General features: G+C 39.3%; 1 protein-coding gene across 6 annotated transcripts; it reads right to left on the minus strand.

The window, feature by feature from the left end:
- Positions 1–1,866: 1,866 nt before the first annotated feature.
- Positions 1,867–25,439, minus strand: slain2 (SLAIN motif family, member 2). 6 transcript variants are annotated; one of them, XM_007257019.4, is made up of 10 exons: positions 24,746–25,439; positions 20,186–20,328; positions 11,896–12,066; positions 11,378–11,545; positions 10,780–11,130; positions 9,688–9,828; positions 8,713–8,793; positions 5,789–5,827; positions 4,895–5,102; positions 1,867–3,910 (listed from the first exon to the last, which is right to left on the minus strand). In XM_007257019.4, exons 1-10 carry the CDS (start codon positions 25,207–25,209, stop codon positions 3,844–3,846), a joined length of 1,833 nt encoding a protein of 610 aa, XP_007257081.3. In that variant the 5' UTR covers positions 25,210–25,439; the 3' UTR covers positions 1,867–3,843. The 6 variants fall into 6 exon arrangements, with proteins under 6 accessions (XP_007257081.3, XP_007257080.3, XP_007257084.3 ...); XM_007257018.4 differs by having other exon boundaries at positions 8,713–8,796; XM_007257022.4 differs by lacking the exon at positions 8,713–8,793.
- Positions 25,440–25,459: the final 20 nt, after the last annotated feature.

Consider the following 25,459-nt stretch of genomic DNA (forward strand, 5'->3'; position numbering starts at 1 on the left):
AGCCAAAAGTATAAATTGGTCTTTTATAATATTCTAATTTTCTGAGACCCCTTTTTATTGCCTGTAATCCATAATAATCAACAACAAAAGAAATAAATGCTTAAAATAGAGCACTCTGTGTGTAATACATCTATATGAGTTTCACATTTTGAACTGAATCACTGCAATAAAGTACCTTTTTTAATGATATTCTAATATTTTAAGATGCACCTGTTATACTATACTAGAGTTCTTAAACTTTCCCCTCATACAAATCATCAGAATTTTTCATCTCAAAATGACACTTTTTGTGATTACAGGCTTGTGTTTTTGTCTGTCTGCACCAACTAAAAACTGACTGGTTGATCATTTATCAGTCCTCCTTCTGTAAAGAGTTGTCTAGTTGTGTTTGTAGAAGCTGCTCTTTGTCCTAATGTAGCTTCAGGTTTGTTGTGCTTCTCTTATTGGTGAAGGTCATGGTTTTGTTAGGGTAATGGTCTCACACAGCTACAGACACTATCTAATGTTTACCTGGAGATCAAAGTTACCCCTGTGTCAACAGGGATCCAACTGCAGGGTGCATATAGCATATCTGAATGGCATAAGCCTATATGACTGAAGCAAGCTGAAATTTTAATCTAGTAATATTGTCACATTAAGAATAATATTTGTTAATGAACTCCCACAGCAGGAATTTTATATGGCTTAATAAATAAAATTAGCCAAATTGGCAGGTTATAAACCATCTATAATAAACACATTGAACACATTCTTCATTTTCAGCTCCATCTAATATAATTATAGTTTTATGTAAAAGACAGGCTTAAAAGAGAAATCTGGTGTGAAATGGACTTTAAACATGAAACATGATAACAAGTATGAATGTGTTGAAAAGCTCACCTTTGTTTACCCCCAGCATTCAAAAATAAAGCGCTTTCAGCCGATGCTCTCAATTGCTTTAAAATGCTAGCGATAGGGGCATAGCTTTGCCCATTGAATGGAATCGCTTTGTTGTTTTTTTTTTTTAAAGGAAAAAAAAAAAGCTAAAACATATTTACACCTTGTTTTAAGCCCTCAGAATTCTACCAATGAAGTGTGCAGCTACTTTGAGCTTATTAATGGTGTAGAAATAGTGAAAATTTGCTATGCCCCTATTACTAGCATTATAAGCCTGTTGGAAGCATTGCCTAAAAGCGCTGTATTTCGGAATGCTGGGGGTGAAAGGAGAAGGGGTTTTTAACAAAAGTTTTCATTGTTATCATGTTTTACTACACGCTAAGTCAATTTCACACCGGATCCCTCCTTTAAGCCTATGCTTTAAATAAAACTATAATTTCACTATACAGAGCCTTAAAATTAATGTTTCAATGTGCTTAACTCTAACCACAGCAACCCACCTGGTCAATAAGTTTGCTTACATGCACTTAATTATCAAATAACTGCAGATCAGATTGTGTCAGTAGTCAATGTGAACAACACATTCACAAATGCACCCAGCTAATCAGATAATAGATAAGTCAGATAATCCGATCAATGTAAATCTGGGTTTACATGGAAAAGGCAATCAGATTTTAGCCAATGATTTAAGCATGTGATTCAAACTTCAGGTGTCCTGCCACAGCTTTTTGAAATCTGATGATCAGATATCTAGACCTTAATCAGATCTATAAAATCAGAATATGGCCACTGCAACAGCAGATACCTGCAGAAATTAGAATTATTAGACTTTTAAATGCCATACAAACATGCCCATTGTTTTGGAAAAACAAAAACTAAAAAAAAGTTGTTCTATTTTACGCACTTGGTTTGTGTGTGGCTGAGGCTTGTGGCCCTGAATACTAATGACAGAAGCAAAGTAGTCTACTAATGCATTTAGCAGACTGAGACTGATTTTTTGCACATTTTATTTGCAATGTGAATTAACACAGGGGAAACTGAGCATCATGTCTGTGGAGATATAAAAGTTTTTTAACAAAACTGTCCACAAAATGGTGTGGCATGACCATCCTCATGCCTATACAAGGCTCAGGCATCCCACTGACGCTGCCTCACACCGTGCAGAGGCATCGCTCTGTTTAATAAATAAGCCTCTCAACAGATCAGAGCATTTAGTCATAAATATCAAGGCGTTTATAACATACATTTTTTTTTGTTCCAAAAAGCAAATATAAATGTTATCAAAGCAAATATAAAACCAAATAATACATTAGCCAAAAAAGATCAAGCAAGAAATGCAGCGACCCCTGAAGCAAACAATTATTATTGGCAAAACAACGCAGTTGGCACCAAATTAAATACAGAACGAAAAAAAACAAAAACAATAATGAGGACATAAAAGCAATCATGTGATTTTATAACTTATAGGCACTCATGTTTATAACGAACGTTCGCAGTCTTACTGACGCATTACTGCATGCGTCTGAAGTGCCACTGCCACTCAAGCAACGGCAAGCACTTCCTATTTTCCGTTTCCTCTGCGACTCTCACTGGAATAACAGTGTGGTTTCTTTGCTTAAAGTGTATGATGTTTGAAGCTTTGCCTTTAAGGCATAGTTTCCTGTGCTTTTGCTGGACCATGAACCTCAATGTACATGCATTTATGCACTGAAAGGCTTCTTTCTCTCTTTTTTTTTATCAAATCCATAAAAGACCTGATGATGGGGACAACCACAAAAAGATAACACTCCATGATCAGCTGTTCATTAGACATTTTCAGTTACTTGTACAACCACGCTACACATCACAATGTCATCTTATGACCCCTTCCCCTGAGCCAGAAACAGACCAATGGACCGGTCATCCATCAAAGCTTGATTATGCACAAAATACATTTTTTTTTCTCCACCAAATTTAACAATTAATGTTTAACATCTAATGGTTTACCATAGTTCAACTGCCAAATAGGGATATGATACACACACACAATTTGGGAAAAGTTGCTTTGATCTTACAAAGAGCACTATCGATGATCCTCCTGTATTTCAGCAAACCACTCCATGATTCTACAAGTTTACACTTGAAACATATTATATAAAAAAAAGAAAAGAAAAGAAAAAAAAAACACAACAACCCTGGTTTGGATCTCATAGTTCTGGATTGATACACAGTGATAAAATGAAATGTTATATCCAGTTGCTTCGTCATGAATCCACTGAAAAATGCTTTGGAAACTTAGCTTTTAAATTGAGGTTTAAACATTAACATTCAAAACTTAAGAAAAAAATACTGATTATGAATATTTTGTACTTTGGAAATAAGATTTTTAAATAATGACTCTAAATAAATAATTGTCACATAGATATGACAAGACATTCTGGGAGAAAGACACTGTCATGGATTCATATTCAGTCCATACAGCCACTGTTTAAGGGTGTCCAGCAAGCACGGCAGGACAACTATTATATAACGTTAAAAAACACTACTCCACTCACACAGGATTGCAACAGGCCCGTTACAGAGAAAATTTATGTAAGGATAGTCCAGGCTTTTTTTTTTTTAGGGGTGCAGAAGCAGAGAGGAACAGTGAAAAGTCAGAACACAGGTTCAATGAGAGATAGATAGAGTGAGTAGGCATTCAGGCAAAGATATCAGGTACTGGTTTAAATCAGTTCTCTGTATAGGCTCTGTTTAGTTGGTGAGAGTGCCTCCTGGTGGCAGTTGGTTTCTTTGGCATTCTCGGATCTCCAGCTAGCCATGTTTCTACCCCACTGAGATGAGAATTTCCTTTATGTTGCTGATTGTATGGAGGTGCTAAGAGTGACTCTCTTGCAGATATTGTGTAATCTAAAAAAAAAAATAATTATGTAGGTCGGTAAAGTGCCAGGTTGGACAGTCCGTCTTTGTGCTGCAGGTTTCTGGGCATGCTCAGTAGCAGCCCTCCCTCCAGCTCTCATCTCTGATGCCGCTGTAGCTTCGGGGAGCTGGTAAAGACCTTTGAAGCAGAAGAGAGGGAGAGAGAGAAATAAAAACTGATTAAAACAGAACCTCAATAAAACATATTTTTTCATTTTAAAATCTGACTTGACATTTTTTATATTTTCTTTTTTTTTCAGTTTAGTAGGAGATTCAACATATCTTGGGTGATGTGCAGCAGAGGGATTGATGGTTTACTTTTTTTTAAAACATCATTACTTTTATGAACTACACACAGAAATAAAATAAATACTTTGTTCCAGTCTTTTGAAAGTATTGGTAGACATCTGTGTGTACTGAACTGAGATTATTCGAATGATAGATTTAGGACTGATGAATAGAATATTGTTTTTTCATCACAAAGAGAGCCTCAAGTGCCTATTCTTAACTAAGGTGAAGCACAATGGTGTACAAAGTCTAATTTTACAAAGGAATTGCTCTTTACACAAAGTGCAATACGCAAATCTTTACCTTGTGGAGAGCATTTACCATTAAACAGCAGTTTTTAATATTGTAAAAAAAAAAATCTCCAAAACAGCAACAGAAGAAATAAAACGTTCTTAAATAGAAGTTAGTGCTGGGTAAATTTACAACCGGTATGCTTTTTTTTTTTTTTTCATACAGTCATACCACTAGAAGCACTGTGCAGAACAGCACTGCCAAAAAAAAATCATGCTGGGCCAGCTCGCTAGATAACGGTAGCTAGTTATCATAGCAAAATAACACACTGGAGTTTACTACTTAGCTCTATTGAGCCTAAACACTCGTACCTCTCTCCATCTTGCCTGAGAACAGCACTGATATACATTTTTGGACAAACTGCCCAGCACTAATAGAAATCAATGTAAAGAGTTTATTTCAGGTAATTTTGGAGAATTTCTATTGGTCCGTTCATCAAAAACTTTGACATTGTGTGTCAGTTTGTTCACAAATTAAACTAAATGAAAAAATCGTCATTTTACATATACATTGTGTGTGTGTGTGTGTATAAATGTTTGTGTACCTGCGCACTGGCTGGGCCAGTTTGCTGCGAGGCACAGGTAACCCCCCACCAGCTGAGCCACTAGGGCGGGGCAGAGCACTGCGGGGCGGGGCTAGAGATCGAGTCGGTGTGGATGTGCCCGAACTAGGATTAGACACAACCTTTACAGGCTGCCGCAGGGCCAGAGGTGAGGGGGCAGCAGGAGTCCTCAGTTTACTACTGGAAGGAACTGTGGAGGACAAGAAGACAGAGAGATGAAGAGACAGATAAAGAGAAACAACCAAAAAAGCAAAAATTCCATGCAGCCAAAAGGAAGAAAAAGGTACAAAGTACAACAAAGGGAGAACAGAGATTTTACAAATGGGGATTCGGAACATCCAGCACTCAAGCTCTGCATGAAAACATAAAAGGGTGACCAAATGACTGGAAAACTGTATATATAAAAAATATCTAAAATATTAAATACTGACAAAGTATAAAAAATAAAAAGATTGATATACTGTAACCTGAAAGTCCAAATGTGTAAGATTACTTCATGTTCACAGACTCAGACACCTGACCAGTATATGCACAATCTCATCATTATAAAGGAACAAGAAAACAATTAAAAAACAAAAAATACACCCACAAGGAGTCAACAAAGATGAATTCAAATAATACATTGACATATGGATGGAAGGACGGGCTGCAATGATCTCAGTTGGCACATTTTACTAGCATTTGTTTCCCCAGCATAAAATGCTATATAATAAAATGCTCCACTGAGGGTGGAGAATGTAGCTTTTACTCCCTCTAGTGGCAAAAACAAAATAATATTCATATTAAAAACAAGCACAGTCACACCAACCACATTACACACACAATAAAAAAAATACCACAACATAGAAAACTGCTGGATTCTCAGTGAATACTCACTGAAATCTCCCTCCTCTCCAAAGCAACACGAGAGATGAACTAAAGATAGAAACAGGAGATTCCTGGGTTCAAATGCATTCATATACATTCTTCATCAGCCCTCCCTTTCTGACTGACCAGCATCAGAAAGGACCAGGGGCACATGTGGGATGTAAACTAATAAATACTGTGAAGATAGACTCAAATACACAAATCCAGCGTAAAAGGTAAATACTTACATATATGTTTAATTATGTTTTAGTCTGAACTGTGAGTAACTAAACTGTTGGGTAGCAGTGTTGTAGTACAATACATTACGTTAAGATTCTCAAAATCAGATCCACTGTTTACCTATTCAAGAATCAGGTTGATGTGCGTCATCTTTAATTGACATGTCTTAAATATAACATGGTGTGGCTTACACATTCACGCAAACAGGTGAAGAGTGGTGGCGTGCACAGGATCATAATGGCACACGTAAACTTCTCAAATAAATGCAATATTGCTCATGGACACATCAAAGATCAACTCCAGAACTTACACAAAGAACACATTCCACAAAAAATGCAAAAATTCAAACCACATTCGACACAGTGGCTATTAACAGCAGCTACCGCAAACTAGTCTATATGGACGTAGAGACACCTGCTCAATCATGTTCGTGTTTATTTATTTCAACATCAAGGATAATATAAAGTGTGTATTATGAAGTGTCACTTCAATATTATGAAGTGCTATGATGATTGTATTACATTCAGCCACTAGGTTAATATAAAAAATAAATATTACTAATCAATGGCTAACTCAAGCAAAAAGCATAGAGACTGTAGTGAAAACACTGGAGGCAGTTCTTCCACACAATTGGTAAAAAGTGGAAGAAAAAAATCTGAACAAGAAGGTGGATTTGTCACAGAGTTAAAATCCTACACAAAGCACTCTCGAAAAATACACTAAATTCCTTTGTATTGAAAGAGCTTTTTTACAAGCTGCCAAGTAAAACAAAACCATATATTACACTCAGCAAATGCTGGGTAGCCAATAAACACATAAAAACTCAAAAAATGCATAACGTGCCCTTATTTGGTTACATACAGAGGTGGATTGCTGGAACACTGCTATGTGATACAAGGAGCATGGCACACAGTATATATATATATATATATATATATATATTTTTTTTTTTTAATAACAATGCGTTTCGATATTTAAAAATGACAGGATTTAGATTCTCACTGAAATATCTCTTTCCTGTAAAACACAAGAAGACAGGAGAAATAAAGTCTTTATCTAACTATAAAAAACTATTGAAATTTAAAACATTCTGTATATTTCTATATATTATATATTATTATATATATACTTGCGACATGTGAAATACGTGAAGATACATTTTTTGATTTGACACACCTGTTGCAATAGTAATAGTATTTTGTAGCTCTTGGTCATGCATAATGCAGTGGTGAATTCTGTTGTTAACAACTTGTTGTCACACTGGTGTGCTCAAACAAAATTCTGAGTGTTTTTTTTTTCATGCTATAGAACCCTGTCCTGTAACTGACGGTGTCTGCAAAGATTGTACATCAAAACCATTCAGAATCAATGACTGCTTCAGTTTAGTTATTAATGGTTAGTTAATTACCATATTAGTCGAATGGCACATATTAGTACACAATAAACCATAATATGATTTAGGCATACTATACTTTAATATACAAACTAGGTTAAAAATAAATAAATAAATAAAATAATAATAAAGGTTTGTACTGTTCTTCACACAGAAAAAAATGACGTTATAAACCGCTGATCCACTGGGTCAGTGAAGGTACAGAAAATGATAAGGTTTATTTTAGTGTCACAGCGTCAAACTGCCCAGGATGAAACTTAGTGGACTTTACCACATCTTACACCTTAAAGGAGAAATCTGATGTAAAATGGACTTGGTGTAGTGAAACATTATAACAACTACAAATGTGTCAAATAGCCCACCTCTGTTTACCCCCAGCATTCCAAAATACAGAGCTTTTAGCCGATGCTCCCAACAGGCTTACAATGCTAATGAAAGGGGCATAGTATTGCCCATGCAAAGAAATCACTATTCACTAAATATACTAAATGTTTTTATACCATTAACAAGCACAAAGTAGCTCCACACTTTATTGGTAGAATTTTGACGGCCCTAGCATTTAAAACGTGGCACTGAGAACTTGCACAGAAAGTGCACAAATGGTTTATTAAAAAACACTGTTTAAACACACAGAACCTTCAGGTAGTTCTCCGGGTACTGCCATCATGAAATGAAGCCACGATAAGTTGACTGACGAGCACAAACAAATATGTAGGAAAGGGAAACAGATTGCGAAATTAATTCAGTGGAAATGTACAAATATTATAGAGATATTTTCAGTACCAGCTGAAAATCATGCATTTCCACTGAACGCTGGAGGCAAACAGATGTGGGCTTTTCAACAAATGTTCGTACTCGTTATCATGTTTTACTACACCCCAAGTCCATTTCACACTGGATTTCTTCTTTAATAATTCCTTACACTGATCCACTGTTAGAGTAAATGGACTAAAATATCACATGCCATATATTATTTATTATTATTATGCAAAACATTTATAAAAGCAAATGTTTTCTTTACTTCAATTCTCAATCATTTCTGTTTACCAACATGACAATCCCTGCCATTGAATCAATGCTGAAATCAGATTATGCTTCTCTATTGCCTATGCCTTTATTTAATTTAATTTTGATAATACAACATATCAAGTAATTCTCTTCACCAAGGCCTTGACCTCCATCCACAATTTCTTGGTAGATATGTAATATGTCGTGACAAAAATTTAGATGACCAGAAGGGGGCAGTGCTGGCAATGGCTGTGAGGACTACATCATCTGTATGCAACAGTATTTTCAGGCTGGGGCTGTCTGTATGCATTACCTCGTAGGGACGTGGGGCTCTGCAGCCGCTCTTTGGGTTTGGGGGAGGCGCGAGCCGGCCCGGAGAGCCTTTGCTGCTGTGCTGCTGAGAAACAAGCAGACGTCACTGTCTGTGATTCAGACTGGTCTGAGGTCAGCACTTACCTCAGCATCATCCTGAGGCCTTTAGCACTTACTTAAGACACTGATCCAGGATCAGTACATAACTAAGGGCTTAAAGAGTCAGCCAAAGGAGGAACAGCCAGCCAGGGTGGGGTATTTTATGATGAAGCAAAGATCAGTATGTGAGCCAGCCATGCCTCACCTAGACAGAGTGCACTGTTAACCAGCCAAGGAATCACCAGCCACTAGAGGGTGCCCCGGAAAAATAAGTTTCCTGATCCATGAAGAAAGCACCAAGATATGCCCATCACAAAGAACAAAGCCAAACTACCATTACCTCAGCCAAGAAAGAGGGAGGTTTAGGATGGAGAAAACACTAACATGCAGAAGAGAAGAGATCAAGACAGAGAGAGACAGAAAAATATGAAAGAAAGAAAAAAAAGAAAGGGGTTGCCATAATGCCAGTGAGAATTCAAATTCAATCTTGTCTAAATATTTTCATCACAAATATCACCTGTGCCGTATTAAATATTGATTGATTGAGCTTTTATTTATAACAATCAACGTTTTCATTTAAAAAATACTCAAATTTAAATAAGGACTGTTGTCTAATGCTTGTTAGATATTTCAAAAATGTTCACTGGGAATGACACTCAAGATAAAATAAAGTAAATGCTGAAAATGAGTATTCTAAAATGAAGAAGAGTCCCTTTCCACCAAAGCCAAGGCACAGAGAATGCAGTGAGTCAGGATGTGAAAGCCAGACCGCTCGATAGAAGTGCTTTTTACTTTCTATGGAACAGAATATTGAAACAAGTCAAACATGGATTTGAGGAATACAATGTCTGTTGTGTGTGCACAAGTGTGTACTCACTAGCTGACTGACTCGTCTGGTGTCGGGGGGATCCGTTTGGCACTTGCAGGTTGGACTCACAGCTGCGGCTGTTTTTGACAGGTTCAGCAGCAGGGCCGGAGCTGGAGCGAGTCAGGTTGGGAAGACTCCGTCGCAATTTTTCTGCATGCACACACAAATAAGAAACATACACAGGCTCTTGAATTGTTCTCTACATAATACATGTTCAACAACAATAATTTTGTTATGTCTAGCATGACACTGCTAAAGATCAAAAACATGAGGATAGCTTGCTTGATTAGATCCGTATAAAGAACATAGAATTGTACAATCATACTAGCAGGTCACAATGCGTGCACATTACGCTAAGTTATGCTGGCAAGTCTGAATCGATTTTTGGCATCAGTATTGCCCACGTTCGAATTAAGATGCAACACAGAATTGAAAATAAATAAATAATTTAATTAATAAATAAAATACATATCAGAGTTCAGAAATTAATATTTGGTGGAATAACCCTGATTTTTAAATCACAGGTTTCATGCTTCTTGGCATGTTCTCCTCCACCAGTCTTACACACTGCTTTTGCATAACTTGATGCCACTCATGGAGCAAAAATTAGAGTAGATCAGTTCGGTTTGATGGCTTGTGATCATCCATCTTCCTCTTGATTATATTCCAGAAGTTTTCAACTTGGTAAAATCAAAGAAACTTTATATTTAAGTGGTCTCTTGTTTTTTTTTCCCCAGAGCTGTATTTATGTGGTACAAATGCACAGCACAGCAAATTACCCAGTAAATTTAACTGAGAAGCCTGTCTATAATGTTAAATTACAATATTAAATGAATAATTATGTTCAAAAATATGCTAATTCACTCCATGCTACTACTATTACTGTAGCCTACTAATTTGTTTCGATTATAAGACGCATGTACTTTCATTTTGTGGGTCTTATGCCACATTTATTCATTTATTCTGGTATTTAAACCATCTAACTTCACAGGTGCAAACTATTTCTGATTCCAGTTACAGTAGCTAAAGTTAAGTATTTATCATCACCATGCATCTTCTGCTCACTCCTGCAGACATAGTCTATGCCTAGGCACAGCCTACCTTCATTCTTAATGGCATTAGTCGGCTCATGGGCGTGGCCCTGCAGGGAGAGGCGGGGCTGTTGAAGGCGGCTGATCATTGGTTGTGGTGAGGCTCGGACATATTCCAACGAGCGTGCAGGGGAACGTGAGCGTGGCGAGTGGCGGGGTGAGACACGGGGAGAGGGGCGAGGAGACGGGCTGAAGCGGGTCACAGGTGGGTGATACAGTGCAGGGTGAAGCATCTCCTCCTCATCATCCTCCAAGCTTTGGGCATCCAGCTCCTGGTCACTGAGTGTTCCCCGCCGCAGAGACTGGCAGGAAGAGCCTGAGCTGCGCCGTGATGCTGTGGCAGCATAGTCTTGTCTCAGGCCTGGAAAACACAGTAGGAGAGTTTCTATGTTACTAATGTTACTATACTACTTTAGACTACTTTGAACTACTTTGTAAGCAACTACTGTATGTAACAAGAAATCAACAAAGCTTAGCCTATGAATTTAAATAGTTCTTAGCCTATTTCAATTCAAGACAGACTCAAAATTATTAGATTACAGCCAATCAGCCTAGGCCATGCTGGGACAAAAAATCAGACCAAAATTTCTGTTGTAAAAGACACTCACTCTCTTCCTGCATGCGGGCGAGGATCTGAACATCAGTGACGTCATTGAGCTTGTAGGTGGTAGAGGAACCCACAGAATCCTCTTCCATCTCTGATGTGCTTAGCTCACTGTCTACTGATGACTGGGGGCTAACTGCTGGAGGGTTTCTGTCCGAGCTCCGCTGATGGCCTACACACACACATGCGCACACAGTTTACCAATATATTAGCCAGTGTGATAACCAAAGCATCAACAAATAGCCTTTCTGCACACAGACTGGTCTGAAGCATATAAAGTACACATCTCCTAAAATAATATTAATTAAAAAGTAAATAGATTTTCAAGTGAAATTTCATTATGCTATTACATTATATTCACATTAAATAATGTTCAACTAAAAATAACAATAGCAATATTTTGTCCAATACAAGTTATTGTGCCAGGCATATTATAAATTATGAAAAACAAAAAAGGCTGGAAAGTTCTGCAACTGACAGTAAACAGCAAAGTACGAGGATACTGTTAAAGTGAGTACCAACCCGCGTTGCCAGGCAGTACTAGTTGCTTGACGATAGGCACTCTGGAGGGAGTGGAGGAGGGGGAGTTGAAGCCGCTGCTGTACGGACTATTCGACGCGTTTGGACTGTACTGGTTTCCATAGCCCACCTGAGGGCTGTAGGTGTTTCCATACAGACTCCTCCTCTTATTTGCTACAGACAGAAAAGAGAGATGGTAAAACAATGACACATTACAATTCATAAAGAATTTTCACTGTGAATCTCAAATATTAATAAATAGTCACATGAACAGATACACCCCCATACTTCTAAAAATGTCAGTGCAGGCATGGGGCAGTGTGTACTATGTTAAGTTATTTACCAGAGTCTATTATAGCATATGGAAATGGCAAATCCAACACAAAAAAGCCTTTCTTGGTCAGCACAGAGTGTTACAATACACTCTATTCAGTCTGTACGAGCCACTTCTCGCACTCTCTCTCACACACATACATGCCTTGTTCAACAGTCATTTAGCGAGACACACACACACACACACACACACACACACACAAGCCAGTGCCTGTTTCAATGTTGCTATTTAGTGTATAACAATACACCAGGAAGTGTGTAAAAGTATTGCAATACTTTGCAATTCTGTATACATTCTCAATAACAAATGTATTTATTTGGAAATAATAGTTTACTTTAAAAGATTGGTGGCACACAGCTGTTCATTTTGTGGTGTGTTTAAACACCCAGAACTCTAGATAGCAGTGTTTTATTCTCTCTTCAGATCCCACTGTTCGGATTTAATGAACATGACTGTTTTTTATATTACAGTTTTATTTAATTCAAAATGCTATCATTAAATATTATGTTGCTTACAGTATCATAGCTAGTGGGGGAAAAAAAATCATGATCATGATGGTGACCAATTTTTTTTTTTTCTATGCTCGGGAGTTGGGCAGGGGAGGGGTGCTATGTGTGCAACAAACTTAACAACTTAACAACTTGCTGGACCTGGGGCCCATTCATACAAACAGCCTGTGTATAACTCTGATCATTATTATTGTCAAGCAGGGTTGAGGAGTATGCTACCCTGCAACAATTTTTTAAGCCCCTTAAAGATTTTGGTGAATTTTGTAGAAATAAATGAACAACATTCAGATTCTAAACAAACCCAATATAGGCCTATATTATATTGGGCAGAGCACCAAAAGCTTTTGGGACTTTGGACCTGGTAGACCTGTTTTGTAATCCATCTCTGCTTTTAACTAGTTGATTATAGCAAACTGAGGTCAGTAGGTGGCATATAAAGTACTCTAGGATCTGATCAGTAGCCTAACCATGACTGACTAAAGGATATGAACAAGGACACAGCTTCATTTTTTATTGAGAAAGAAAAAAAAAGTTTGTGCTGAGGCTACTGCCCATTCCTAATACAGCAATTACTCAGTTAAACTACCTCACCAGAGTTTATACTACATCAGGATTAAACTTTTTAACTTCAGCTTATTAGGGGTCATTTAAACCAGGAAGTCATGCTTAGTAAGTGTTATTTTATTCTGTAGTTCAGAGATGATCCTGAAGAAACGCTTTGCTTGTAAAAACTCTTCGTTTGAACGCAAACTTTAGTGGTTTTCCCAATACACTCTTGCCTATAATGCTGGTTTTATACTTGACAAAAAACGCAGCCGCCCGCACGGCTAAAATTATGTTAAAAACAAAACCACTGCCCTGCATGAAAGCTCCGCACATCGTTCAATCTCCACCCCGTGGACCTCCAAGTTTCTCTAACTACGCTGGACAGCAAACAAGGCTGCCAGGCAACACAATGGAAACTTTTGGCGAAGTACAGGCACCTTATGTGCCGTGCACAAGTGAGCATCGACGCGTCTTTGCTTAGTTCTTGATGTGGACAGTATAAAGCAGGCTTTAGTGTGTGATTGCGTGGCGCCGGAACACCATCAGCCCTGTATACAATTTAAGTTCCCGTAAGTCCACTTGTGTGGCTGATTGAGGTTTATTTGATATTTTAATCAGTATACAGTTTGGGTATGGTAAAAACGTTTCATTTTAAAAACAAAAAAACTCAATATGCTGACAGTGAACACCCAAGTATGTCTGTTATAGTAATACAGGTTGAAATTTATAAGCACAAAGCACCATTACATAAAACTGACAAGAACATGACTGTAAATGATGTTGTACTCTCGCAAGGAAGCTGTATGTTCTGACACTGTGCTACTACATTCTCCTTACTCCTAGAGGCAGCAGGCATGTTGTACACTACAAAAACATACTGGACTGAGTTGTTGAGTGGTTCTGGTTGATGTGAACTGTATTTATAACTAATCCAGTTCCTATTCTCAACAGGGCATGGTCATTTAGCTTGGAGTAACAATTGTGAAATTAGCTAACTAGCACTTTCCAAGAATGTAACAAAGTGTTTAAACTGGTAAAAAATTGGTAAAAAAGCACACCTGATTCTCAGACAATTGGGACACAGTCTACAGCATTTCAGCTGCCTGCTTGGAGAACCTGAATGTTCTGATGATGAATATCTATGTGCACTCCATCTCTCCTCAGCACTGAGAGGATAATGGAACAAGCTCCCTGTGGATACACACTCACATGATCTCCTTTCCGTGTATGTGTGTGTGTGTGTACTCGCAGCTGGGTATTCAAGAGGCCATTAGAGTCCACTGCTCCCTGACCTTGTTTTCCTTTCCTCTCCATCCTTTATGCTCCGCCTTCTTCCTCTGGTCTGCTGTTCACCCTCTAGAGCCACATGCTTTTTCCACTGCATTCCTTGAAAATCTCCTACAGAGGAAGATCACACATCTAAGCATGCTTCTCCTCTCACAACTATAAACACGTTGTATGCATAGCTCTACTGAATGACATATTTCTGGTTCACATAGTTAGCGTTTGGGATTAGCTGTACATTCTACAGCTATGAACATCAGAACAGACACATTAACAGAGCAGAGGTCTAAACTTTGAGGTTACTTCATGTCACATCTTTAGGCTAATTTATATTCCTGTGCCAAGTCAATGTGTCGTCTACAGTGCAGCCTATGTGTGCCCTACTCTGCAGTTTAAATTACAAGGGTCGGAATGTGTAGATGAAAACACCAAGCTCAGGTACTTCTCTCTGTGATGCATAGTTACATATCTGGTCAGGCTACAGCGTACCGTATGCACCTAAAGTGAAGGTTCATTTTAAATTAAAAATATAAATTGTCCTTTAATGAACGCTTGTCATTTGAGGCAGATCGTAGCCGATCCTGGTTTAGCAATGTAACTGACAGAAGCCTGACACAATAATACAATGCATTTGGATGTGTTTATTAAGAATATAGAAATAGAGAATATATACAGAAATAAGGCTGGGAGGTTAAACAAATTAATTTGATTAAATGAATTACTGTTTTAATGCAACTTTTAAAATAGGATAATTATGATTGTATATTTTTTACATGTACAATCTGTCAGAGATACTCAGTAGTACATTTGCTTCAGTCAGAAACCTGTAAGGTTGAAGGTCTGCTTATAATTAAATGTAATGTAAAAATTAAGAAGTGCTCATACAAGTCAAGAATATTGAGAGTTTGTTTTTTTACATGATCACCCACCCAGAAGCATATTCTAAAGCCCTAAACCAGAGCTACGTCATCCCAAACTCCCAGACTGCAAAGTACTTTAGGACATGACCTCTAACCCCAGTGCACTGACAGGAGTCTGGGTCTGGAGGAGCCAGGAGGAAAGTCTGTCCTGATTCATACAGACAATGACAGAAATTAGAACTGACAAAGAGAGACCCAAACTGTTATATGAGACAACATGCCTGAAAGAACTGACTGAAAACTACATCACACTCGAAAACATGCAGCACTAAAGCTAAATTAAGCTGATGAAATACTGCAGAAATGGGAATTTGAGATAATGATATTTTCAGATTTTGAGCCAATGTGATGCACCGGTATGGCTGTGCTGCTGTATATTAGAAAGGTACAGATTAAAATAGACAAGTCCTTAAAACCTGGCCTAAAACAATATATCAACAGCATCTTTATACTGTCCCAGTTCATTCCAAGTGTACTTGGAATTTATGTAGCAACTGTCTCTAATTGTCTAAAAAAGGCTTTCTACTTGATGGAAGACAAATGTTAATGAGGTTAGAATGTTACATAAATCACCATCACATCCCCACATTTTTAAAGAGGCCAAATAAAAGCACAGTCTGCTAAATTTGACTGTCAACTGAATACTGTTAAAAATTCTTAGTGAGTGCTATATGCAGCCAAAATCACCCAGTCCAAGCTACAATCCTACTAGAAAAAAAAGTGGCTACAGTGAGACCACAGATGCAGAAATGATGGCCTTTCCATTCCAGTGCAGCTGATGGTTTGGCTCATGAAAAGATTTTTCCAGAGACAGTAAAATACATAACTCCTAAAGCCTACTCATTATTCTGTGTGTGTGTGTTTGTGTAATAAGGAAAAAGGACATATATGTATAACTAATGTCAACAGACTGAAGCTGTTCCCTGGATAGCTGTAGTACTGCAAGGCACTGAATGTGGTCTAAAAGTCTGCCGAGCTCATTAGAGGATAAGAGTCTGGCCCTCCTCCACTATGTTCCGTCTGTCAATCCCTCCATTAAAACACTACCTACACAACTTATGAGAGAGAAAAGCACAGATATGCCAGCCATTATGCTCTGTTTATTTCTCGCATCATGATACAGTTAGCTGGAAAAACAGGACAGTACTGTTTTAAAAAGCTGTCACTGGGACTTTATAAGTTATACTGTGGAAGCACAATGGGGTTATTTTGGGGGAGAACTCAGAGTGACTGCAAAGAGCAAAGACACCCACAAGCACAAACAAGGCTGAGGGCAGGTCACATGAGGAGAGGAATGAGAAAGGGGGCAGAGACTGTGCGAGAAACAGAGGAGCAGAAGAGGAAAACAGAGGACATGAGGCACAGCAGAAGAAAAGAGGAAAAAGGAGAGAGTGGAACAGAGAGAAAATAAAAACATTAGAAAATTGAGAAAAAGGTATAAAAGTCATGGAATTAAATAAAGAAAGTCTCAGCGTTATTCCAGCTCAGTAAGTGTAATTCTAAGGAGTCTATAAATCCTTGTTCAAGTACATGCCTCTCAGGAACTCATTCAGAGTACGCTTTCTTTTTAAAAAGATTGGCCTTGAAAAGAAAAAAGGGCACTAGAGGTAAAGGACTTTTAACCTGCACATTGCTTACATCCCACTTCAAACACTTCAGACACAGGTTTAACACATCTTTAAAAGTGCTCAGCTTTGATGATGTGCTTTACCACTTCAGTATAACAGTGTAAAGCACAGATACTGAAATGGTCAGTGATGTGAGACCGCAACCTTTAATTTATATATAAAAAAAATCAGTGATTAGATTAGTGTTTAATTGAGGTATTCAAGATGATAATCAAAGAAGCAGTCCAACAAACACAGGACAGTTACATAGCTCAGTGTGGTATCCTACAGTGAGGTGATTTAGACTACATAAACACAATTTTTATTACAGAGTTTTCTGCTCAGCATACAATGCACTAATTTTATAGCCCAAAATTTTGTTTCACATATGCGCTCAAATTGACCATCGTTTTTGCCAACAACTATGGGTGTAACAAAAATATGCCTGTAAACAACCTTAGCCCAAGCAGATCACTTTTTTAACACGAACATGGTTTTTGAAATAAATCATGTTTAAAAAAAACTGCATTTTAACTGTTTAACTATTTGTGTACACTAACCTTCATCTTACCCATCTTGAGAGACTTAAAAAGTGTTACCATAGTAACAGAAATTTGCATTTTTCTTTCACTGAAGTCATCTGTTTACACCAGGATGAAAACGCTAAACTGGACTGACGCAAGTCACATCAATTACAATCTGACTGTTCAGACGGGTCATTTTGCTGCATACAGAATATGCATCTGAGTATAACACTACATATTTGTTTAGAGAATGTGCACAATCACAGAGGCAATGAATGCAGAGTATGGACTAAGGCTTTATCAGTTACTGTATTTAATGTTAAATGTAAATGAGCCTTTACAGGGCAGGTTGAGTCTAGTCACTCAATCTAAAAAGGCCACAAACAGGCCACAACACGATGTCACAAATTTCAATACACATTCACAACATCCATCACTCAATCAAGGTTATTAAAGCATTTTTAAAACATTTTTGCTGTTTTTGTTTGGCTTTTATATTATTTTTATCAATATTGAAATTATATTGTATAAACCAAAACTAAGGAATATATTGTGAAATAAATTTTCAACTGTGCACTCAAAGAAGACCATTTAAACACTGAGAGCAAACTTCCTGTAATGGTGAAAACAAGCAAACAATTAATGAATAATTTATATTAAGCTCAAGGTTAAAACCATGAACAAATCAAGTGGAGTGCTAGTAAGCTCCAGGGCTTGGTTTCTGTCTCTGTCTGCATTCTGAGTCTCTATCTCCTGTGGGTTATGCAACCATGGTGCTTGGAATAGCACTGTGCTATTGTTTACATTTCAGACACAAGTGTAAAGTGAATGGATTGGTTACCATGGACAGATAAACAGACACATACACGTTAGGCTGCTTGTTCCCGCATTGCAAGTTCATCTGTGAATCTGCAATGTTCAAACAGATTTGTAATAAAACTGTGTGTTAAAGTAAAAATTAATGAATCTGCTTTTGCTCTCTTCTTTCCTCCCTCTTGTTTAGCTGTGATAACACCTCTGAGCTGAAACTGTCTGATCCCCTGCTGTCACAACATTAAATGTCTGCTGTCAAATTAACTGTTCAAAAACAAAAATTACAATGGAAAATTACAGATGATTTCTAAAAAAAGACAGTAGTAGAACGGATCCTTCTTTTCTCTTTAATCCGTCTCACTGTTTCTCTTAAGCATGCACACTCACATAGCCTCTAGTGTACACCTGCCCTATTCACATTTTAAAAAGCCAGAACAAAGAAGCACAGGACAAAATAGAACGCACTGAAAGGTGTCTCCCACAGGACACAAGATAGAACAGGCACGCCACTCGTCAAGCACGTGCTTCTGAAAGTTCTCCTAAAGGCCCTTATGTAGATCCTCCAGGGAGCCTGAGTGACTCAGGTAACTTGCAGTTAAGCAGACCTCGCTACAAACCCAGCACAGCCTGACTAGCCAGAGCCCCTGTAATAAGCTAGCGCTAATGTTATGCTGACGAGGCTGCTGGGTAATCCATTGTTTGCGATTTCTCTCTTATTGCAAAATCAATAAAGGCTTGGTTAAAGTGGGTAAAGTGCTTCATCATCAAGTAATGGGAGATTCCTGTTTATCATCATGCCTTTTAACCCTATTACCTTGCACATACTGTACATTTATCTGCTAACCAACTGTTGCTTGGTAGCTCTATGCAGTGCAGCAGTGTGGAAACAAACACACAGGCTCTCTGTTACTGCTGACATATTTCAAGTTAAATGAGCATGATGTTGTGGACACACCCAAGACAATGTCTTTGTAACCAGATCATGTCAGTCTGGAATGTGGACCTGCCTCAAGCATGAACCATTTTTGGTCTGGCTTTTGAATTGCTGGTCTAATCTTAAGAGCCGAGAAAGAGTGAATGTGCCGCATCATGAATCACCTGGCACACTTCTGAGGTCATTCAAGGTGATGTCACAGGATAGACATCCACAGACAGAGTAAGCACAGTGCCAGCACTTGGCTTTGGGGGGAATGGAAAAAACTAAAGCTCTATGCAAAATATAGCTAACATTAACCTAACTAAACTAAGAGTAAAAAAAAAATAATTGTGGTACTCAAATGTATAGGATTATTATACATTATACATTTTAACAGTATTAGAACACATGATGTGAAAAGCTCTGATGCAGTAAAGCACTTGACTTGCTGGTAACTGTAGACATTCAGTACACTCTTCTTCCACAGTGTTGCTCAATTTAAAGCTAGTCATATGAGCATACCTGAGCAAAAATGGCACTGACCCCATGTACAGACCCCACTCATCTGAGCCCTTCCAAAAAGCTTTCCCTATAATTAGTGTGAGGACGCAAGAGCACACACACAGGGGCACACACACTCCCGGATATGCAGGCTTTCAAAGTCAAAGACAGGGCCCAGAGAACTGCCAGCACGCACATGCTGAACACACACACACACACACAAACTCAGTGACAGCCAGATCACAGTGAGGAGAACAGGAGGAGAAATCCTAGTGAATAAAATGAGATGATGAAAGCAGGGTGTACGCAAGTGTGTGTGTTCATGGGTGGGTGTAATACCGGACATAGTGAGGTCCAATCTGTGTAGGAGGGAGCGTTTGGCTGACTCCATGTCAGGACTGGGGTTGTCCAGGGCTTGTCTGCACCACACGATGGGGCTGAGTGCTTTCTGCAGAGGACTGTTCAGCTTGGCCTCATACAACCTGCATACAAAACACAGGACAAAAACTTTCAATACATTGTTTTAATGCCATAAGCCATTAGTTCAGACTGTTATGGGCAGAAGTCCCGCTGTTCATGATGTAAGCATGCAGATGGCTGATGTAGGATTACTATCTGGTGAACATACCTCAATATATTCTTTTTGATTTTTTTTAAAGGGCTCAGACAAAACAAGCCAATTCTCCAACACTGCCAGTTTGTAACTATTTTAGGATACACAATACATGACAAAGCTAGTTTAGTATGTTTTAGTTACGTTTTAGAAACTAAATAAGCATTAATCACAAAAAGAAAATTACATGTCTTTAAAAAAGACATGGTGGAACGAGAAATTTAAACTGAGCTGTGCAAAAGTCCTACTAGCTGAGGCCTAGCTAATCAAGCTTCAAAGAGCAACAATCATGGAGGTCCAACTGAAGTGTAAAATAAAATGGGGATGAGGAAGAGAGAAAACAAAAAATGGCGTAAATAAAAACCTGACTCAGCAGTTGTAAGCACAGTCTCTGTGTGTGAGAGAGCTTATTTAAGAAAGGGAGCAAGGGGGAGACAGAGAGAGGAAGAAAAGAAGTAATAGAAAGAGAAAGAGAGAGAAAAGAATGGAAAATCAGACAGGGAGTGAAAGAGGAACAGTGCAAGAGAATGTGAACCTGAGTGACAGAAAGCAATGTTTCCATCATTTTTTCCACCAGAAAACAGTGCTTGATTTCCTGTAGGGACTAAGAATGAGCGGTACCCACAGGTGCTTCAACAGGCCTGGAAAATCAAACAAGTAGAATAACCATTCATAACGGAAGCCCTGTGGGATATTTCAAGTTTCTTTGCACTGACAGAGAGACTTCCTCAAAAACGATTACACAACGAAACCAGCACTGCTGCCTTCTGCTGCATTTTATCTACAAAAGACTGCAGGCTGTCATCACTGTTACATCTCATTAGACAGAGTGCAGCAGAACAAATCTCACTACAGTGCTGTTTGACAACATCAACTTAAGCCAGAACGAGGTCTTTCTGATTACAGGAGCTTTTCTGCCCTCTGGACAGAAGCCACCTGCCTGTTAATCCAGCCTGGTGGTATAATTTAGGATTACGCTAGGACTCAGTGACAGACACTGGCACTTAGTGTAATCTCTCTACTCTGAGAGCATGTGCTGGCTAGAGAGCGATAACACATATTAACACGTAGAGCTGTCATAATCACTTCCTTTTAAAAATTAAACTACTGTTTTTTGACAGGAAGAAACTAAGCCTGATTTAAATAGGTAACGAACAGTTCTGATCATATAACCTTTTAATGCATGATTATTATTGCAATACATTGTACTATGCCAGCTACCGCTGATCTCATTTATAGGGTCATGAACATCCATGCCACATCCATCCAATACACTACACATAAGGTAACAGAGAGGTTACCTTAAAGACCGACTGTGGAGCCAAAGTTTTGAAATCCATAGCAAGAGGATCTTTATTATTCGTGGTCTGTGCTCTCTCGTGTCAAACCATGAACATTACATTTTGCACTGATAGTAGGCTTGAGGTTTTACATTTCATCACTGATCTCATCTGTGATCTCATCGCTGAGTCCTCATCAGCTCCTGACCACAGCAGTCCAGCTGCTGCAGGGATTTCCCAGAGCTCCCAGACATTCCATGCGACTCAGCCCAAATCCACCCAGACAAGCTCAAGTTTCAGGATTACGGCTTTCTAGGGGGAAAATCTGTGTAAAGTGTGCTAAATCTCAAAGCTTCGCAAATATAGCCAATAGAACACAAATACAGTAATGCAGACTAGGACACAGCATGACCAGTCAAAAAAACATTAGAATGTAATTCTAATTCTACATATACTGGACTGTAAGTTTATGTTCAAACTGCCAGTCCTAATCAGATTTCTGGCATATCTAGATAGTATTCAGATTGATTGATAGACTAAACCACAAAAACAGCACATCAGCGAATCATATTAGGAGGTGGTTTGAAATTATATTATATTTAAATTTGTACAGATGCTTTGGCCACTAAAATCAGATTTCAACGCGTCTTTGCATCACTTGTGATGCGACATACAACAACTATGTTAAAATCCAGAGTGACAGAACTTTGGGAATCTAGCTGTGTGGTTGTGGAGTTACTGACACCTGCACTGTTACCACAAGAACCCAGACAGATAAATTTGTGATGTCTAGGTATGCAAATTCAAACATTATCACTTAAAAACGGCAATGCAGGCAGTTGGTCTGATTTGAGCGACAAATCCGATTTGTCTGCAGTCTGAACACCGACCCACCCATTTAATTAACGAAGGGTCGCTATTAACAAGAAACATAATTTATATATTTTTAGACCTTAACACTTAACAAACAGTCTGATTGTAACTACAGGGTAAAAAAAGGTCAGCCAATGAGCATGTAAAAGAGAATGACTTTTTCCAGTAAATAAAACCACACAAATGTGTTATAAGTGGGCAAATAAAATCTAAGACATGCAGAACTACAGCCCTTTAATATGCATGTCTGAGATCAGTCTGGACCTTAGAAGAATACAAACTCACACACCTCCAAACTGAAACAGTACTTTAAAAACAGACATATTCCTTAAGCTTTCAGAACCCAAATAGTTAAGTGTAGCGTACCATACTTATGAGCATGTGTTATGAGCAAAGTCATGTCTGAAATGTCACATGCTGGACCTGGTGACCACAAAGAGAACCTGCTGTGCTCCTGACCTATCCCTGCCCTCTGTCGCAGGATAATCACAGACAGCTTCAGGACAGGACTGTCACAGGGAGCTGTCATCACAAAAAGAAGTGCCTGAAGAAGTTCCCCCTGTTCTATATGAACAGGTGCTACTGTGAACTCTGGCCCTCACACTCACAGAGACCAAATGTGCACACACTTGTGCCCTCAGCTGGGAACGAGCAAATGAGCAAAAGGCTGTGCAACAAACAGTCTTCTGAAAATAGCCTACAGGGTGCTGCCAGCTTTGGATGGGTTTAACTGATAAAGGGCGGGTAATCGGTGAGAGCACTCAAAATTCAAATGGTGTGTGTGTCTGTGTGTGTGATGACCAATATGCTGTGACCTCACGCCAACAGAAAGTTCCTGGATTATTCTCCACAACAGCATGTTCATAGCCATGATACACAAAAGTATGGCAGTACGGTTTAGCCTAAAATCCTACCAGTAATACAAGGCCATACAAATCATTTAGTACCAGTAAAAAGTAGGGCCACACTGTTTTATATTTTAGATTCTTCAAAGTAAGCACCATTAGCTTAGATGACAACTTTGCACATTTTGGCATTTTCTATGTTAGCTTTATGAGGCAAAGTCACATGGTTAACAGCTGTCTTGTCTTACCCCTTTAACCTGTTGAAAAGCATAAGTTGTGTACAGTAAATAACATATTTAAGTAATGTTCTAAACCATATTATGGCAAAAACTACTAAACTAAGAAAATGCAAAAAAAAAAATCTAGAACTTTGAAAGTATCCTCAAGTGCAGTTGCAAACACCATCAAAAATGTCATAATGAAATTGGCTCTTATCAGGACTGACAAGGAAGACCAGGAGTTACCTGGGTCGTACAGGACGAGATCATTAGAGTTACTACAAGTTAACAGCATGATAAGAGCACCTAAATGATTCACAGAGTAGTTTGGTTTGTTTAACACTTTTAAGTTACTACATGATTCCTTATGTGTTCCTTCATATTCTGGATGACTTCAGTAAGTTATTTGACAATTTATGAAAAAAATATTGTCACTAAATATTAACAGTGATTTACATAACATAACTTTTTACCTAACCTAACCTATCTAAAATACACCGTGACTAGTCAGCTAATTACTGTTATAAAATATGGGTTATTGCTTGGCATATCCAACAAATTTCTCAACAGCTAATGCTGAAGTGAACCGCCTTTCCACATTGGGCTGATAAAACATGAATAACTATGCTAGAAAGTTCATGTTTGAGTCCTAAATTTGAGTTTTAGTGGGTGTTGGTATTTTAATACTCTAAACTAACGTTAGCAGTTTAGCTTAGCTAGCTAACCTAGCTAACAACAGTCCTGACGTCAGCCGCGGAAAGCTAGCAGCAACTAGCTAACAGAAAGTCAAAAAAAGGTGGAGCAGGGGGTCTAAAACCCTCTAACACTAGCTAACAGTTTCACTCAAAATTAAACCAGCGGATTGTCACACAAGTCCACGGGTTTTAGTAAACAGTGCAAACACAGGAAGCTCGTTCCCTGGCGGCTCCTCACCACCACTCACTCTGACCGGCCTGTCAAACTTCAGCTCTCCAGCTAAACAACCCCAAACTAGCCCCAGCCCGGCCCACAGCCCCCACAGCTCCCCGCGGCGCGCGGTCTCTCCTAGCCCGGGCCGTGTGCTCACTCACCAGCTGTCCTCCTCCTCGTTCAGACAGTCCATGTCCTCCAGGTCGAGGATCTCCACCTCGTCCAGCACTGAACTTTCCCCCACCTCCAGCAAATCCACCACGGAGTCTCGGTAGCGCGAGGAGACGCCGCTGTTGTTGGTGGTGTCGCAGTCGTAGCGGCCGTTAGATCCGTGGTAAGAGTGCCGGGGGCTTAGGCAGCGCGAGTTCTCCACCAGCGACACCCCGTAATTGAAGCCCCTCGGCCCGCCGTAGCCGGAAAGCGCCGGCGCCGCGCCCGAGCTCAGCGCGGAGGACTCGTAGCCGGCGCTCAGCGGTCTGCCGATGGATCCCGGCGCGGCCCCGGAGGAAGACAGCAGCGCCGAGCGGGTCCGCAGCTGCTCGTTCTGCTGCTCGAGCTTCTTGACCAGATCCTGGAGCTTCCGGACCTCCAGGTCCGCGTTAATGTTGGAGTTGATGTCCTCCATAGCCGAGCCCGCGGCGTCGGCGGCTGAGGGAGGCGCGGGGAGACCGACAGCCGGACGATTCCTCTCCGCTTCACCGCGCTCACAGCTCCTCTACAGCTCCTCTGGGCGTCTCCCGACTCTACACTGTCCACGCGGCGCCTGAGAACTGAGCTGCTCGGCTTCTCGTCGTCATCTTCGCCGGACTCGCGCACACACGGGCGGCTCCGTCGCCATCTTTACCGAGCAGCACCAGGGGGACTGAGAGAAAGGC

Source organism: Astyanax mexicanus, chromosome 1, assembly GCF_023375975.1.
Source record: "Astyanax mexicanus isolate ESR-SI-001 chromosome 1, AstMex3_surface, whole genome shotgun sequence".
NCBI classification, from domain to species: Eukaryota; Metazoa; Chordata; class Actinopteri; order Characiformes; family Acestrorhamphidae; genus Astyanax; species Astyanax mexicanus.